This window comes from Cygnus olor, chromosome 1, assembly GCF_009769625.2.
Source record: "Cygnus olor isolate bCygOlo1 chromosome 1, bCygOlo1.pri.v2, whole genome shotgun sequence".
Lineage (NCBI taxonomy): Eukaryota > Metazoa > Chordata > Aves > Anseriformes > Anatidae > Cygnus > Cygnus olor.
In genome coordinates, this window is record NC_049169.1 from 93474189 (window position 1) to 93490128 (window position 15940).

At 40.0% G+C, this 15940-nt stretch overlaps 1 protein-coding gene across 1 annotated transcript; it reads right to left on the reverse strand.

Annotated features, from left to right (window-relative positions):
- Positions 1 to 6076: 6076 nt before the first annotated feature.
- On the reverse strand, positions 6077 to 15781 carry LNP1 (leukemia NUP98 fusion partner 1). Its single transcript, XM_040562529.1, is given in 4 exon segments — positions 6077 to 6191; positions 6193 to 6272; positions 8360 to 8605; positions 15268 to 15781. Coding segments are annotated over 4 exon segments (591 nt in total). The 5' UTR covers positions 15418 to 15781.
- Between the last annotated feature and the right edge of the window lie 159 nt (positions 15782 to 15940).

Genomic DNA, 15940 nt, shown 5'->3' on the forward strand with positions numbered 1-15940 from the left:
CTGTTCATAAGAAAAAAAAAAAAAAAAGAAAAAAACACTACTGTTTTTTCTCAGCAAGAGACTTCTGGCATCACACACAATTATTCTGTTAGAATAAAGGCCTGCCTGGCAGTGCCCTAAGGAAAGAGCTTTCCAATAATGAGGATTAGGGAAGACCTTCCCCAAAGCTTTCATGCATTTAACAGTGAAAATATGGGCAGCAAGACCTGCTGGGAGCAGCAGGTGACATGGACATATTAGCCTAGAGGAGCAGCTCACCAGGTTTAAGCAAGTACCCGAGCAGGGTTTCAGAGAAGTGAGGGGCAGACAACCCATCTTGGTTTATGGGTGTGGGATGGGAGTTGCTGAAGCCCAGAGCTGCCACACGGGTGGAGAGCAGCTCAGCTGGGTGTACAAGAGGATCAGCTCTCTGGGCAAGAGACAGGGGAGCCATCCCTGGTATTGATTGCCTGTTGACCCCAAGGAAAGCAGGAGTCACAGGGATCTCTGTCCCTCTGCAGGGGCTGCTGCTCATCCCTTCCCTCTGGCCTGGGCTTTTGGTGGGTTTGTTGGTGGGGGCACCCAGGGCAATACCAGCAGCTCCCTGAAAGGTAAAGGTGAGGAACGTGGGCTGTATCCTGGAAATTGAGGGCAGATGAAGAGGACAGTTTGGGAAATGCCTGAAGAGAGGAGCTTCCAACTAGTGATTGAGATTCACAAGGTCTCAGGAACCAGATCAAAATCTTCTGACCATGGGGTAGGTACTGCAATCCCTAACACCAAACTGAACTCTGCCGTGGGTTTTACTGTGTGTTGATTTCCTTCAGGTCAACAGAAGTCATATGTCAACAATACAGGGCAAAATTTGACCATACAGTCCTGTGCTCTTGGTTATGTCGTTGCTTTTTTTTTTTTTTTCTTTTTTTTCTTCCCTGTTGTCTCCCACTAGGACTGTAATTGACTTTAACCTCAAGCTCGTGCTTGGTGTGAACTACAGCACATCTCACATCTTCTCAACCGGTATTGATGGGCTCCCTCTACTGGAAAACATCTATACATGTTATCTAGCCATTTAATGACGATAAGTGAAATAATTTTTAAACAATGCATTTTTTGGAGTATCAAATAGGTATTTTTTATTTATAATTGTGCATAGAATTGTAAACATTTTAACCACTTCCCTAAACCCTGACATGTTTCTATAAGATGCACAGGCAGAAGGAGTTAGTGGTTGGTTTTTATCTTTAAAGTTGGTCTCTGAAATGTGTAAAAAACCACAACACCTAGAATAACCATGTAATGGATTACTTCACCGAGTAAAATTTTGTTTTCTTTTTTCTTATGTACCTGGAATCAAATCTGGAATGCTTCCCCCCCGTAGTCCTGAAGGAGCCTCTCTCAGCCCTTTCATCATGGATGACAGGAGTCTATGACTGACTACACAAGCATCTGGACACGATATGTTGGACAGGTTGTTTTCCTTAGCAGCCCCTTTTGAATATACTGTTAAAAGCAAATGGAAAAGACTGCATGCAAACAGGATTTTAAAGTAGCAATATTTTTTCCCTGGAATTTTGATATATACTTCCTTAAGAATTTAAGATTCTTAAAACATTTATTGAATCAATGATACTAAGAAAACAAGGATAATATTATTAGATGAAATCCTGTTGTGATAAGAATATATTCAGCAGGATCTGGACACCTTTATTTTTATTTATTTATTTTCCCCAGGAGCAAGTGATATGCAGCTCTTTCTCTTTTAGCTCATTTGGTACCAGATCAGCAAATATTGAGATTAAGGTTCTGTGTTTCAAAGTCCAACTATCAATAAGGGCAGCAATTATACCACATAATTTATCTCTATGGAAAGGAGTGAGCCAAACCGATTGAACACCCTTACATTGATTAGCCAGGATTTAGAAGAACTCTGATCCTTTTCTGCAGTGCCAGCTCCGAACCATAGACATGCAAACACCCAGATGCTCACAGCTCCTTTGGAGCACTGGTGTTACTCTTTCCTGCTAATCCAGTCATAAATTCATTTCAAAAGAATGAAACACTGTCTGAAGCAGCTCCAGTGTGGCCCATGACCTTCACCTTTGGTCTTTCCACCAGTGCAAACTTCCCTAAAAAACATTAATGATTGTACTGAAGATCCTTCTGCCTTCCATACAGCTTTCGATAATGTGGGATTACTGCAGCAGCTCCAACAGACACAAACCTCTTTCAGTCACCAGGATTCAAAGTTTAGCCAGGGTCTGGAGAAGTTCATGTATAAAATCCTTCTTCTATTCTCTACATGGGAAGTTACAGAAAAAAAGAAAAAGAAAGGCCCTGGGATTTTGTCACAATGCCTCTTTGTGAAAGGTGTGCATGCAGTGAAGTTCTGTGCTGCTGTCAGTCCTCAGGTCATCATGGCAAATAACACATGGATCCAAGTCTTCCTCATTTAAGTGAAGAGAAATTTTCATCAGACTTCAATGACCTCAAATCAGAATTATTTTTGGTTAGGTAATCAAACTGGCATTAGCAACCTTAATGCAAATGGAAAATCTCTCATTATCTCCATCTGTGGGTAGGATGAACTTGGCACAACAGAGAAGAAGAAGCTCATGAATTTTTTTTATTTTTTTTTTCCAGGTTAGTTTGTTGTCCACTTATCCCTGAGGAGGTTTTATTGGTGCTGGGACTGTCAATGCAAAGGAGTGCCCTTGTTTTTCCTCTCTCCCAGGCATAAACCTGTGCTAGCTGTGGGTAGGCTAACCTAAAATCACTCTAGCTGCCTTTTGACAGCCAAAACTCTCAGTGTAAAAAAAATAAAAATAAAAAAAAAAATCCTTTGGGAAGCACACCCAAGCATGCCCAGCTTGTGAGACACTTTTAACAGGTGTTTTGTGCTTATAGGAAGAGCAGATTATCAGCTTAGATTCATTGCACAAAGGTCCAGATAGAACTGTTTTCCAAAGGGTCAAAACCTTACCATCCACCCCATAAAATGGGATATGGTTGAAGGGAAGCCCTGGGCAGTGGTGTCCATGAATTCCACTCAAGCTTTGGAGCAAAAAAATAACTCCTTTTTGATACTTTGGAACCAGGAATCGGACTAAATTACTAAGGCTATAGATTCTGCATCAGGACCCTAGGGACTTTCTGATGAAAATATATGTATGACTGTTTTACAAATTTCATTGTGTTTTCTCTATACAGCAAAACTATTCAGAGCAGAAATTGCATGAGCTAAAGCATTTTAACAAGCATGTAAGACAGACAATAAAGCATCAAATGTGACAGAATGTAAGTCTTTGATGCTCCCTGTATGCCTTCTTTTGGCTATTTTCAGTCTGGCCTCAGATACGTGACACAGCTGGAAGAAGTTACCTTTATGTGAAGTACGGTAGAGACAGGACTAGGATTCAGGGGGATCCTACTAATAAGAGGAATGTCATCTGTCCATCCCACATAAAACAACAGAGTAAATGAAAAATAGCCCCCTACAAACAATGTTTTCTATGATGAGCAAATATATCCTAACATTTGTTAACACGTAATTATCTAAAGCTCTGGCACAGCAACTGCAAGCAGGGCATTGTCTATGAAGTCAGTCTGATTTCACTTTTCTCTAATCTAAAGGAGTGAGTTTTGGCTGCAATATCCTTCTGGACATAGTTCAAGATCTGCTTTTTTTCAATGATGGCTGTAAAAATTCAAGGTCCCATGATTATGACTCATTTCTTTGTGAATAGTTTTGTTCAGCAGGTTTGATTATATCCGTGTGTAATTTTATATTATTTACGTGTGAATTTACGAATGCATTCAGAGATGGTGATTTTGCTTTGAAAATTCCCACCTAGAAGATCAAGTAACCACACTGGAATTTTTTTTCTTACCTCTCTTAGAAAATACTGTGGTATAACTGGGTCTTGCTCTTGAAATACTTGTACATACCCAAGGCCTGAGTTCCCACAGGAGCACTCACTAGTTGGCCTGAAGTGGTGGGAAGGATCCACAAAGGCATGTGTTTTATCAGAGAGTGGTCTCCTGCCCCTGAGTCACAGCAAGTTTAAAATGTGCTTCATGGGCTTCTGAATCATGTCAGCTTTTGACAGCCAGCCCACAAAGGAAGTGAGCAGTCTACTTATGCTGCCTGCTAGTTCCCCTCTGTTTTAAAACTATTTTAGGTTTTCAGCGTTAACTGGGGATTTTGGAGAAGACATATTGGGGTCCTTTTCCTTTGCTGCCTGCTAACTGATCTCCTTCATGTCCAAGGTTTGTATTTTATTCCACCTTGCAGACATCTCACTCTTGGAAAGAGCAGAAAAACCATGTGAGAATGGAAACCCTCCAGAGTCTTTCTGAATACTTGTACATCCCGATTCCACTTTCTGTTAAAATAGAAATATCATCCATGCCGTCCCAGTCAGAGTCCTCTCTGGATGGTTACCTTCCTTCCCAAATGGAAGTTTTGGCTGATGGAAGAACTTCATCAAAATCCAATCTAGATTGGGGAGGAGAGGAACTATGCACAGTAACAACATATTTCAGTCAGATTTATTATTTTATAATAAATGTAGCCAGGTAAGAAACAGTTTACAAGCATCAGAAAGGGTTTAGTGACTTTCCTATATATCCCCAAAGCCCCAATTTAAACAGAAACAATCCCCCAATGAAGGTAAGTGTTACGAAGTTTTGAGGATGCCCTAAGCTTTTAAATGGTTGAACACTCAAAATTAAGGCTCTAAAGGAAAATAATAAGAACATTGTTAACTACAATAAAATCACAGCTAGAACACCCATCAGACTTTGACTCTTGCTCATAAATTCATCAGTCTTCACTCTTTAACCCTATTATCAAACCGGGCTTTCTCCATACTGGGCCTGGGGAAATTATTTCCAAAGAGGGCAGGGTTTTTCTCTGCAGGGAAGACCTATACACTGCAAGACTGTGTGTGTGTTTGTGTTTATGAGCATGTGAAGGTGGTTTTCTTCTAAACAGAAAGAAATCTTGCTTACAGTTGGTGAGATTTACACCTGAGTTTAAGAGATTGTCAGCCAGAGGAAAAAGAGTTTTCCCAAGCCCTGCTTACCACAGGCAGAGATGACTCCCATTTCTTTGGTTTGGCCCTAGTTCCTGAAAATACAAAAATTGAAAGGGGTTGAAAGCCCTCACCCTGAATCTGTGGCAAGTATCAGCAACCCCTTGAGAAGACTATATAGAAGTGCAAGAGGCTGAACATCTTTTTACCGGAGAGCTTCAAACAAGGGTCACATTTTGATGAGGCAAAACTAGAGATGTAACAAGAGTTTGATAGCTTTGAGTCAGGGCTACAAGGTAGTAAATGGAGAGGGGGAAGGATACAAGAGAGGCAAATGATGAAGTTAAGGTTGGCAAAAAGAAGTAGTTTTGTGACTCGGGAATTGGGACTGTGAGCATGGCAGAGTGGGTTGTCACAGAAACAAGAGTAGTATTGCACAGTGACAGTGAGAGAAAGCAGAGAGAAGTGAGACATCAAGAAGATGTGGAAGAGAGTGTGAGGGCTTCTCTTCTACTACTTCCAGACATTTGAAGTTAGGAGATATATTTGGCTTGGAAACAGGTATCTTTTTTCTTTGACTAAGTGAACGTCAGGGCCAAGAAGTAGGTGGCAGTTTATGTGTGTTTTCTTCCCCAAACCTACTAATAAGCCTTTTTTTCAATTAGAACAGAAACATAAGGCTTAGAATGACTTTACACAGCTCTGTAATATGTACATGTACTCCTCTTAAATGAATACATCCACTACTGTTATGCTGCAGTGCTTGGTCTGCCTGAAACCCTCTTAGGGCGTGCTTCACTGCTCCAGATGCATACCCCTTCTGAGAGTGGTCACATTCCTAGTAGAAAAAGTACAGACAGGAAGGTAGCAATGTGGTATTGGTAATGGTAGTGATGCAGTTGAATTTTGGTTTTATTTTACAGGTCAGGGTTTACTCTAGCTAAGAGGCGTCTTCTAGTCACACACACATACACAGACAAAACACAATAACAACAACAACAAAAAAGAATACTCCCTCTGCTCATCAGGGATTGTGTTAAAATTCATTAGCCTAAGACATTCTAGCTGCCTGTGCATAAATATCCTTTCTCAATGTTTGCTTGTGATGCAAACTGTTCGTTGTGCTTTGCAGGTACATCTTCTGAACATTCATCTTCTTTCTGTTCCCTCCCTGGCTGATTTCTCTCCCATTCTCTTGTGAGACTTGCTCTTTCTCAAATGCAATCTCTCTCTTCTCTCCTTCATGCCTTCAGGTTGCTACAAGGCAGGAGAAAAATGGCAGGGAATTAAAAGTGACTCCTACATGATCAACAAAATCTTGTAGTAATTATATTTCAATAGTAATATAAAATAAAGTATTCCATTCACATACCTCAGTCAGATGAGCTTTAACATGATAGACTCAAATTCAAGTGAATACCCTAACATCAGCAAGGGGCAACGTGCTTTTGATGATACTGTATGAGTGGTAAAAGAATCGCTTGCCTGGTGGGCTTGCAGGGGAGAAGAGACAAGAGGGGAAAAAGGGAAGGACTCTTGAGATTTCAGCCCAGACTCCATGTTTCTATTCTTTCATATGCTCCGTCTTTATGTGTCTGAAGGTTGTTCAGTGTTGGCTGCAAAAGCCTCACTGAAAAGTGTTGAAGTGTCTTCAAAGCCACATTTATTAATTTATTTAGAGAAAACCAATAGACAAGGAAGAAGATGAAGTGGAATTATATTTTCCCCGCTTTTCTTTTCTTTTAGCCTGTATAGTCTTGTAAAGGATGGTTTAAATTACAACCACAAGGCTCCAAATGTGGAAAAAAAAAAGGGAATTTTCACCACTCAATTTGAAACTCCATGTTTAAGTCCATTCCCAAATTCCCTTTAAGATCTCTAACACTTATCAGTCAGTTCTTCAAGTTTCTGAAGTCCTTTACATCCCACAGGCTTCAGTGGTAACTGAAGGAATGACCAAAATTTGGTCTAATTGAAAGGTAGACCAAAATAGAGCCCAGTACACCTCACTGTGGGTTAGAGAAGGGTACCAGAATCCACATTTTTAAATGGAACCAAAGTCGTATTTAATGCATTATATTCACAAGACCTATTGCACAATTATTACCACTCACAAGCTTTCTAGTGGTAGGCACTTTTGAGAAATGATAAATAAACCATCAACCACTGGTGAGGGCTGGCAAATGAGGCAATGTGAAATTCCAAATGAAATAAATTCTGAGTGGTTCCTAAAAGGGAAAAAGAAGATTACAGAATGCACTTAAAATCTTAAAAATTGCATAATAGAGTTGTCATCAGCATGATTCTTCATATTCTTAAAGGACTGGGTATGCAAGGACTGTAATTGTGGGACTGATCATGTAATGTTGCTACTTATTGAAAAGAGATGTTTTTTTCTCTCTCTCTTATTGCTGCTGCCTGGAAGACCTGCAAAAAGATCTGTGAATTACTTCTCCATATGAAATTGTCAGTGCCAACAAACTGAAAAAAAAGGATACTTCTTTTTGTTGTTGTTTGTTGCTAAAGTCAAGTGTTATTCAAGCACAGCTTTTCAACAGGGTGACTGAATTTGACAGTGTTCTTCTGATATTTAAAAGGGAGTTAGTGCTCAATACCCTTCCTTCCATTGTATGATACACCAGACAGTATGTATCATAATAATAAATGTGTTAAATTGTCATAGACGGAAGTTCACTACTGGTTACTTCTTCAACACAAACCACATAGAAAATGCTCATGCCTCAGGACAGAATGACAGGGAGAAGAGAAGGGTGAAATAGGAAGAGAATCCATGCTGGTTGCATGCCCTTGCAGTGGAAATACAGCAATTCTGCTGCTGCAGGTGTGCAGTGACACTGAAGAAAGCAGATGGATGGAGTCCCAGGGAGGAAAGAGAAACCCCTCAAACACTGTCATGTCTTGCAGTCTTACAGATAACACTGCATATGGTCAAACCAGGCCAACAGCAGAGAGAAAGAGATCTGGCTATCAGAAAATGTGAAGCAAACCTGTTTTTATATTGTCACATTTTGTTGGCACAGCTGTAGAAACCTCTGAAAATGTTACCACAGAGAGCACAGGGTCTCATTTTGGAGATATACACTTTGAAATAATGAGATGACAACACTACATCCAAAATGCTTATACTAATGACATTACCACTTTAACCTTGCTTCAACTACAGTAAGGACCACATCATTTAAGGTATTCTAATTCAAGTTTATTTCTGCTTCTCCCCCAGAAAAGCCACAAGAATTATATCATGGATATAGCTGGCCTGCTTTTTGTTTTTATTTTTGTTTTTGTTTTCTGAAGTCATCTCAAAGCTATTTGTTTTTACCTACCAAAGAAACTGAACGTTTGCTTTTGAAATGCAATTGCTTCTCAAAGGACTCCGCAAATTCCTGGATGGAGTTTGATCTTTTCTCTGTGCATGAACTGTCTGCTGAAGGTGTCCTGCTTGCCTTCTTGTGGCAGTGGCATTTGCAATCTTGGTCTTCTTCAAATTCTTTGGAGCCCTTGAGATGGCCTGAAGATGAGCCTTTGGTAGAGGCATGAAGTCGTGTTGTATGGAGGGAGGAAAGCCTGGCCTGCAAAACAAGAGGTCTTGCTGAGTATTGAATATTAAAGCAGAACACACAGGGCAGATTCTCTCTGCTACAGAGTGGCAATGTTGCTGAAGGAAGGACTTTTCCCATACTCTTCTGTCTTTTCTCATACATGCAGGAGATTCACACTGCCAAGAGGTTGCTTCCCAGAGGCAGCAGCAGAATTTGTTTTTGTTACCATTTTTGAGTATCTAAGCTTTGGTATCCAAATAAGCATTTCAAATGCAAAGTGTGCTGGGTCCTCTTAGTGCCCACTGACACCAAAAGGAACTGAGACACTTCAGAACCTTGAAAACCCATGCCTCCCCTCTGAAGACTGGTTCTAGGCAGGGCTGTCAAACAGCAAAGACCCAGCCTTTTGTGGCCGGATGAGACAGACACTGGGTTTGACCCACAGGTGCACCAGGACTTATCAGATGTTTGAGGTAATTTGAGTGTGAAAGAGATCTTTCCTAGCCTAATCTTGTCATTTTTGCAGTGTGGCCTACATGCAGACAAGATGCTCTAGTGTTCAGCTCTGAATTTTCTGCTGATTTCTTGAGCACATTCATCCTGATCTGATGAGGGAGAATTTTAGGGCACCAAGGGACACATTCCTGCTAGTGAAATAGCAGGAAGCAGGCTTCCCCAATGACATTTGTAGGGCTAAAGTGGGGAGGGAGTGGAGAATTGTTTAGTTTCTGTGTGGTTCAATTTTCCCAGGCCTGGCTTGTAGATAAAAACAATTGATCTGTATGAGCTGTGTGTAAGTGAATGTGTGTAAAGGAGATTAAAACGATGCAGAATGGCTGCAGCTACATGTTCAGGCCATACATATGACGCTGCCTTATGCTAACACCATCCAGGCAACTCAAAATCTCCTAATTCTCCAAAATGTCTTTTGCTAGTGGAGACTGAGTGGGTTCTGTGTCCTGCATGTATGAATCTCCTCACCATAACGGGGCTTTTGAAATGTACTAATATAGTTGGTATTAAGGGTATTGTTACTGTAAATCTCCCATTTCTTTGTTTTCTCTCTTTTCATTCCTTCTTTCCCTCTCTCTCTCCCTCTCTCTCCCCCCCAGTGGAAAGCTAAACCAACTTGGTATAGTGGCTACATCAATCTACCACACTTGGACTTCAAGGGACCTGAAACCTCTCCTGTAAATATTTACATTTACTCTAGCCCAGATGATATTATAAATGTATCAGCACAGTGGGGACCTGGGTAGCCTTTGTCTGAATAGTGAGGCTGTGAACCTGTATGGTTGTGACTACGTTGCATTAGACAGGTTTGATGAGAGGTGCTAAATCACTAGCAAATCTACACCTGATAGCGTTATGCATCTTCCAGCAAAATACTACAGTTTCATATAGGTAGATTTGCCTCCCTCATTACAAGCTCCCACATGCTGCTGTTGGCAGTAACTGAGAATATGTTTTGAGGGGACTGTATATCTTGCTATTTACTAATTTATACTTCCCATTTTCACAGATGTCTGAAACTACTTTTTTTTTTTTTTTTTACGCAAGTCTTATACGTGCCAGAAGCACCTAACACCAAAGGGTTTTCAGATCATATTGTACTAGTTCAACTTCATATCCAGACATAAGCTTCCTTTAGTAACTAGTATTCTGGACAGCCTATTAGAGTAGTGGTAACGATTTCTGCTATACTATTTTTACTTCAAGGCATACTGTTTCAAACTAATCAATACGGCTGTATTTTCTGTAAGGTCATATTGTATTGTTACATGAAAAAGCACCAAAGCAATCTCATTGTGCTCGAGGGCTAGGAGTGCACATGCCATGTCAAGCTGAGCAAGCTAAATGTCTTCTGCGTCATTTTAATGGTATCAGCATACATTGTTTCCTTGAAATATATATTGTTTCACACTAAGAATCACTGATATTTGTTCTTAGAGGTTTTGGGAAAAACAAACAAACAAACACCCACACACGAAAACAAACATGAGGACAGCTAAAACAGAGAATGGTATTATACCAATCCTGTTTTGCATTATCTGTAAATGTTTTATATTACTAAGATGTTGCTTTTTAATTTTATTTCACAGACAGAATTATAGTTAAGCCCTTAAAAAAAAGACTGTAGTTCACATACTGACACAGGCGCAATGGTCCAGAAAAGGGACAGGCCTTCCTCTGAAATGCGTACCTGTCTCACTGAACTTAGGGTAAAGCTGCACATACGTACTGTGTAACCATATTGCAGTGATTGTGCCTCCTCTCACAGTGCACGTGGAAGTTATCACATTGCTGTCTTATGAATACAACCCTATAGAGGACAGGAGCCTTAACACAACTGCTCAAACATGAATATTTCATGGCTTATTATTAGTACAGTACAATAGTCTTCTTTTATTTAAGATAAACTCTATAAAGAACTGAAGGAGTAATAAAATGAAGCTCAGCAATGAAGAGGATCTGACAATGAGTTTAGGTATCTATATGGCTTTATTTCTTTTTCTTAGAATTAATACTTGCATTTAATACATACAGTTGGTGCCAAGTGGATTACTTAGTACCATTGTAAATAAGAACAGGCCTAAGACTGCTTTAATTTGTGCTTCCCCTCCTGGAGTCTCAGCAGCTGCTGGCAACAGAGATTCCCTCTACATCAGTCCACCCACTGCTGCTGTCTTCCCTTGCCAAAGGACTCTGAGCACAGCTCCAGCGTCTGCTCCTGTCCTTGCCCCAGCAGCTGCCTCGTGCCTGCATCTGGTGCCTCTTTAGCAAGTTCCCCTTGTTCTCTGGCTTCTAAGATCTGCCCTTGAGCAGTTCTTAAACTGGAGGAGAAGTGGGAAGGATATGAAACAAGAGAAAAGGCATGGGAAGGAAGAATGACAAATGAAGAATGATAAATGTTCCCCCATATCAAAATAGGGAATTTGTGCTAATATCAGAGAAGCCAGAGCACCAAGAATGTTCTCAATGTTTGTTTCTCACTCCAGTTAGTACTCCCTTTTTCTGTGTGAGCCTTTGTGTAATGCCAGTCATGCTTAGTATCTCTATTTACACAATTGGCAGCAGATTGTTTGCTAATTACCCATAAAAAACAAATACACAAAAGCATACTAACAAAAATACCTCAAGAAATCAATGCCAATATCATTTGCCTATCTTCTTTCTCAGTTTCTGTTGGAGACATGAAAATTGTTTCCATTTTTTGGGCTTGATCTGAGGGCTCACACAGCTGTCAGTAAGAAAATTAATCTTCAGTACTGCATTCATGGTTTGCTCAAGTTTACACAGTGACCCCAGTACTTTAGGAATACTGTGGAACATCTGACATTCAGATTCTGTCCTAGAGCTTTCTTTCCTTCCAAGAAGCTTATAGCCAAGCATATATTTCTAAAAATATTTTGACCTAGGCTTCAACTGATCTGTGGTAGATGTTCAATCTGATTTTAGTTTAGATTAAATGTCAGTACCTTCAACAGTAGTTTAGTGTTCTGCTCTCACCCGTAGCTGTTTCTTACCTAATTTTTTGCTATGAGCAGTAATGTCTACTTCAAAGAGAAAATATATATAAAATTGTAAAACTCTTATTGGTGCTCCTCTGCCACCTATGTTTTCCCCACAACAAAATGTCTGGGAAGCAAGAAACTGGCCTGAGCTGAACTGATGGAGGACAACTAGAATGTGCCAAGGAAAGTCATAGGCTTGAAAAAGAGAATCAGTTACTGTATCTAAAGTCTGCAGCCAGCAAGAAGTTAACCAAAGGAGTTGGAAACAGATGACTTGGTTCTCCATAGGCAGTTTTCACATTCACTGTTGGCCCACAGCAACACATACAACTCTGATGCTTTTCAGGACAGTGGAGTGGAGGTGCCCGTTTTAACTGAGAAGTCTGGATTCATCATTTTAGCCGATCTTGGGAGCCAGGACTTCTGAGGCCAGTTATATGCTCTGCTAGTGAGCCCTAGTGAAGGATGAATATGGTTTTATGTTCCCCTCTGTAAAATAGGAATGATCATAGCAAAATCATTTCGTGAAGCACATCTTAGTAATGTTTGTGAGGTATGCTAAGATACTAGGAAGAAAATTTTGAAAAATATTGTTAGTTTTTGTGAAGCAAATTACGGAAGGAGTTCTACAAAGCTTTGCCCATATTTTGAGAGGCTCCACAATGACAGGATGCTGCAGGAGTTTACCATCATGTTTGACGTGAGAGCAGTGGCTTGAACGTGCTTCTACAGCACAGAAAAAAAAAATACAAAGAAGACCAACATACCAACATGGAGTTGAAAGTGTGTGGTCTGAAACTACAGAGTTATGCCAAAACACCCTTTCTGTCATATTGCTAGCATTTTGCTGTGTAATACCAAAGTGCTCCTGATGCAGTTCATGTGGGCAGACAAAGTATGCTGGCAGCGCTGTTTTGGCAGCACAGGTGTATCTGCACAAAATAACTTTTGTGAACGACTGTGTCAGTCTGAACCTGCTGACTTCATTTTAACCAGGACAGACATTGTAAATGGTTACCTCCATTTATGATGTTGACACAAGAAAGGGTACGTTGCGATCCCTTGAGAAGGTATAAACTTACAGAAGAGACACAGTCTGATCTCAGTTATTAGTTCCCCAATTAATAGCACTGTTCTGATGAAATGAAGATGTTATTTAACTAACACTGGTAAGTGTTTTGATTGTCACAGTAGTAATCATTTGTAATAATCATCTAAAAAACACATCCAGGTGCAATAGCAAGTTGCTGCTCTGAGCAAGGAGCTGCTCTTTCTGAAAGTATTTCTAAGGAATTTTTACTGCCCCTGTTCAAATAATTTCTTGGTTTAAAACAACATGTTTTAGTGGTCTTCACTACCAACTAGTCAGAGATATCTATTTTTAAAGTTTATTACCAAACTTTATCTCCAAATTGTAGGATCTCCAAACTGATCTTCCCTTTTCATTCCTTCAGTCAATTTCTGGCACTGAGAAATAAAGTAGTTGAGATTTGTATCTCTTGTATAATACTACTGAGCCAAAAAAAAACCACTTGTGTGGAGCATTAATGTAAAGGCCAGACACAATTGAGTGTACCGGGTAACTTTAACTGATTGAACAGTAATGTCCAAAAGTCAGTCTTCTCTGTCTCAGCTAACTTAATCCAAGTTCTAGGTGCTGATTCAGGGATGAAACTATAGTTAGCAAGGTATTCAAATAGCTTTTGAACAAACTGAATGTAATAACATGCTTCAAATTAAATGTATGTGTACACATGCAAATACACACACATATACATGTGTGTATTCATCAACTTGCTGAATGGAAAGTGATATAAAGTATGTTCTTACACTTCACTCTGTATTAGGCTTAAAGAAATCATGTAGGCATAGTTCTCTGTGTAATTATCTCCAGGACAAAATTGAAATATAATAAAATTAATAAATAAATAAACATTAATAAATGTTCTGTTTTCAGGCATTCCGATAGAATCCATTAGCAAAAATCTAGCTCAGAGTCTGTCTTGCTGTCTGTGACCAAGCGGAAATATAACTGTAATTAAAAAAAAAATGGCTTATCAATTCCAAACTAATAGATGAAGATTACCTCTCCAACTGATCAAGAACTCAAAGTGTTAGGAGGTAGGTTTGTTTTATTTTGCCTTTCTTAACCGTAATTTCTGAAAAAGAAAACTCACACAGCTTAGAACAGCTCCAGTGGAAGAGAATTTCCAAGATGAAATATAGCACATGATAGAAAGTTTGGAAGAAGTAGCTGTTTCTCAACAATATAATAGCATTGTCTCTGTTGCAGACATGATGATCTAACGATATAAGTGAAAAATCATTTGTAAGGAAACATATCTATGTTAAACCAACCGCTGCAGTTGGAAAAAAAATAGACATGTTTGGGGTACTTTATCCTTTTTTTTTAAAGACTGAAATAAAAGCAAGTTTTCAAGAAGAGAGCAGACTGGAACAGCTGCTTTCAGTTTAACTTCATTTTGACAATCAGTTAGACGGTTGTCAGCTGCCTTAAAAAACTGCCTCTGCATGTGCATCCTCTCCCTTTCCCCAGTGTCCTGTTGGTTTGAGAAAAAAGAACTTTATTCTCCCTTAAAATCTTACTTCATAATACAATTAGCTTTGTTATGTGTTGCCTCTTCATTTTCAGGGCCAGAGGTTTTAAACGAAGAGGGACTATATCATCTATCTTAAATCAGAAGTTACATCTGCAAGCAGCTAAATCCTAGGGGGTAAAACTTACAGCTTCTTGGAGAAGGGCTTATGTAGTTTTACAAGTGAAAACAGACTCACTGAAGACAATGTTTGCACGTGTCAGATTTCCAAAATGTTTTGCTTTCTGTCAGGTCAAGCTTAGCAGACAGAACAGCATAATACACAGTTACGACTCTAGCATTTATTGCAGCATTTTCCTTCCATTTTTGGTCCCATCTTTCCTTATCTTGGAGTTCACTGGCTTTCTTGTATTTCAAAGGCATCTGAGGCCTCCGATGGGGGAGATGAGTTCAAAAAGCAAGTAACTGCTACCAGTAGGAACTGAACTTAGATGGCAAGGTAAATGAGGCATTCTCATCCTCACAGATCTCTAGGGTTATCCCCTGGGATGATGGCACTTAAAATTTATAGATAAACCACACACACACAAGCACAGGGAATATTGCACACAGTTCTTACCGGAAGGGAGGCTCTTCTTTCACTAAAGTGTCGTGTTTGACGTTTCTTGTGGCCTTTACCCTCTTTCTCATTCTCATCAATCAAGTTGTGGCCCCAGAAACTGCTCATCCATTTCGCAAAGGAAATATCATCATCCTCTTCATATTCCATGTACAGACACTCCAAATTTGCGTCTCTCTCCCAACCAGACAAGGAAAAGCAATCTCAAATGCCACCACTAAGCCAATAGCCTCACGCTGTTCTGTCAACAAGGGGAAGAGGAGATGCAGTTTCAACCACTCTTCTGCACTCCATCCCCCAAAGCCCATCCCACTGCAGCCCTAGGCACTGTCTAAACATCAAGTCTATCCTTTCTCATCTATTTTCAACTTTTAATCTTTCCATTACAGAGATGTCCGATACGACACTGCCGTAGGGGGCCGACAGGAAGGGAAATGTGTTCTCTACTCCATATGCATTGCTGTTGAGTGCACCAGCTGTCAATACCAATGGAGAATTGCCCATGGTAATGTGCCTGGGAGGTGTGTACTCTAACCTAAAGAAGGCTTGTAATTTTGAGGAGCAAAATTGACATATTGACAGTGGTCAGAAACTGGCACATCTGCTTGCAGAGGCTTAACTGACTGTGGGAGGCAGGACAAATTGCATTCTCTTTCCATGCTGCCCTCCCTCC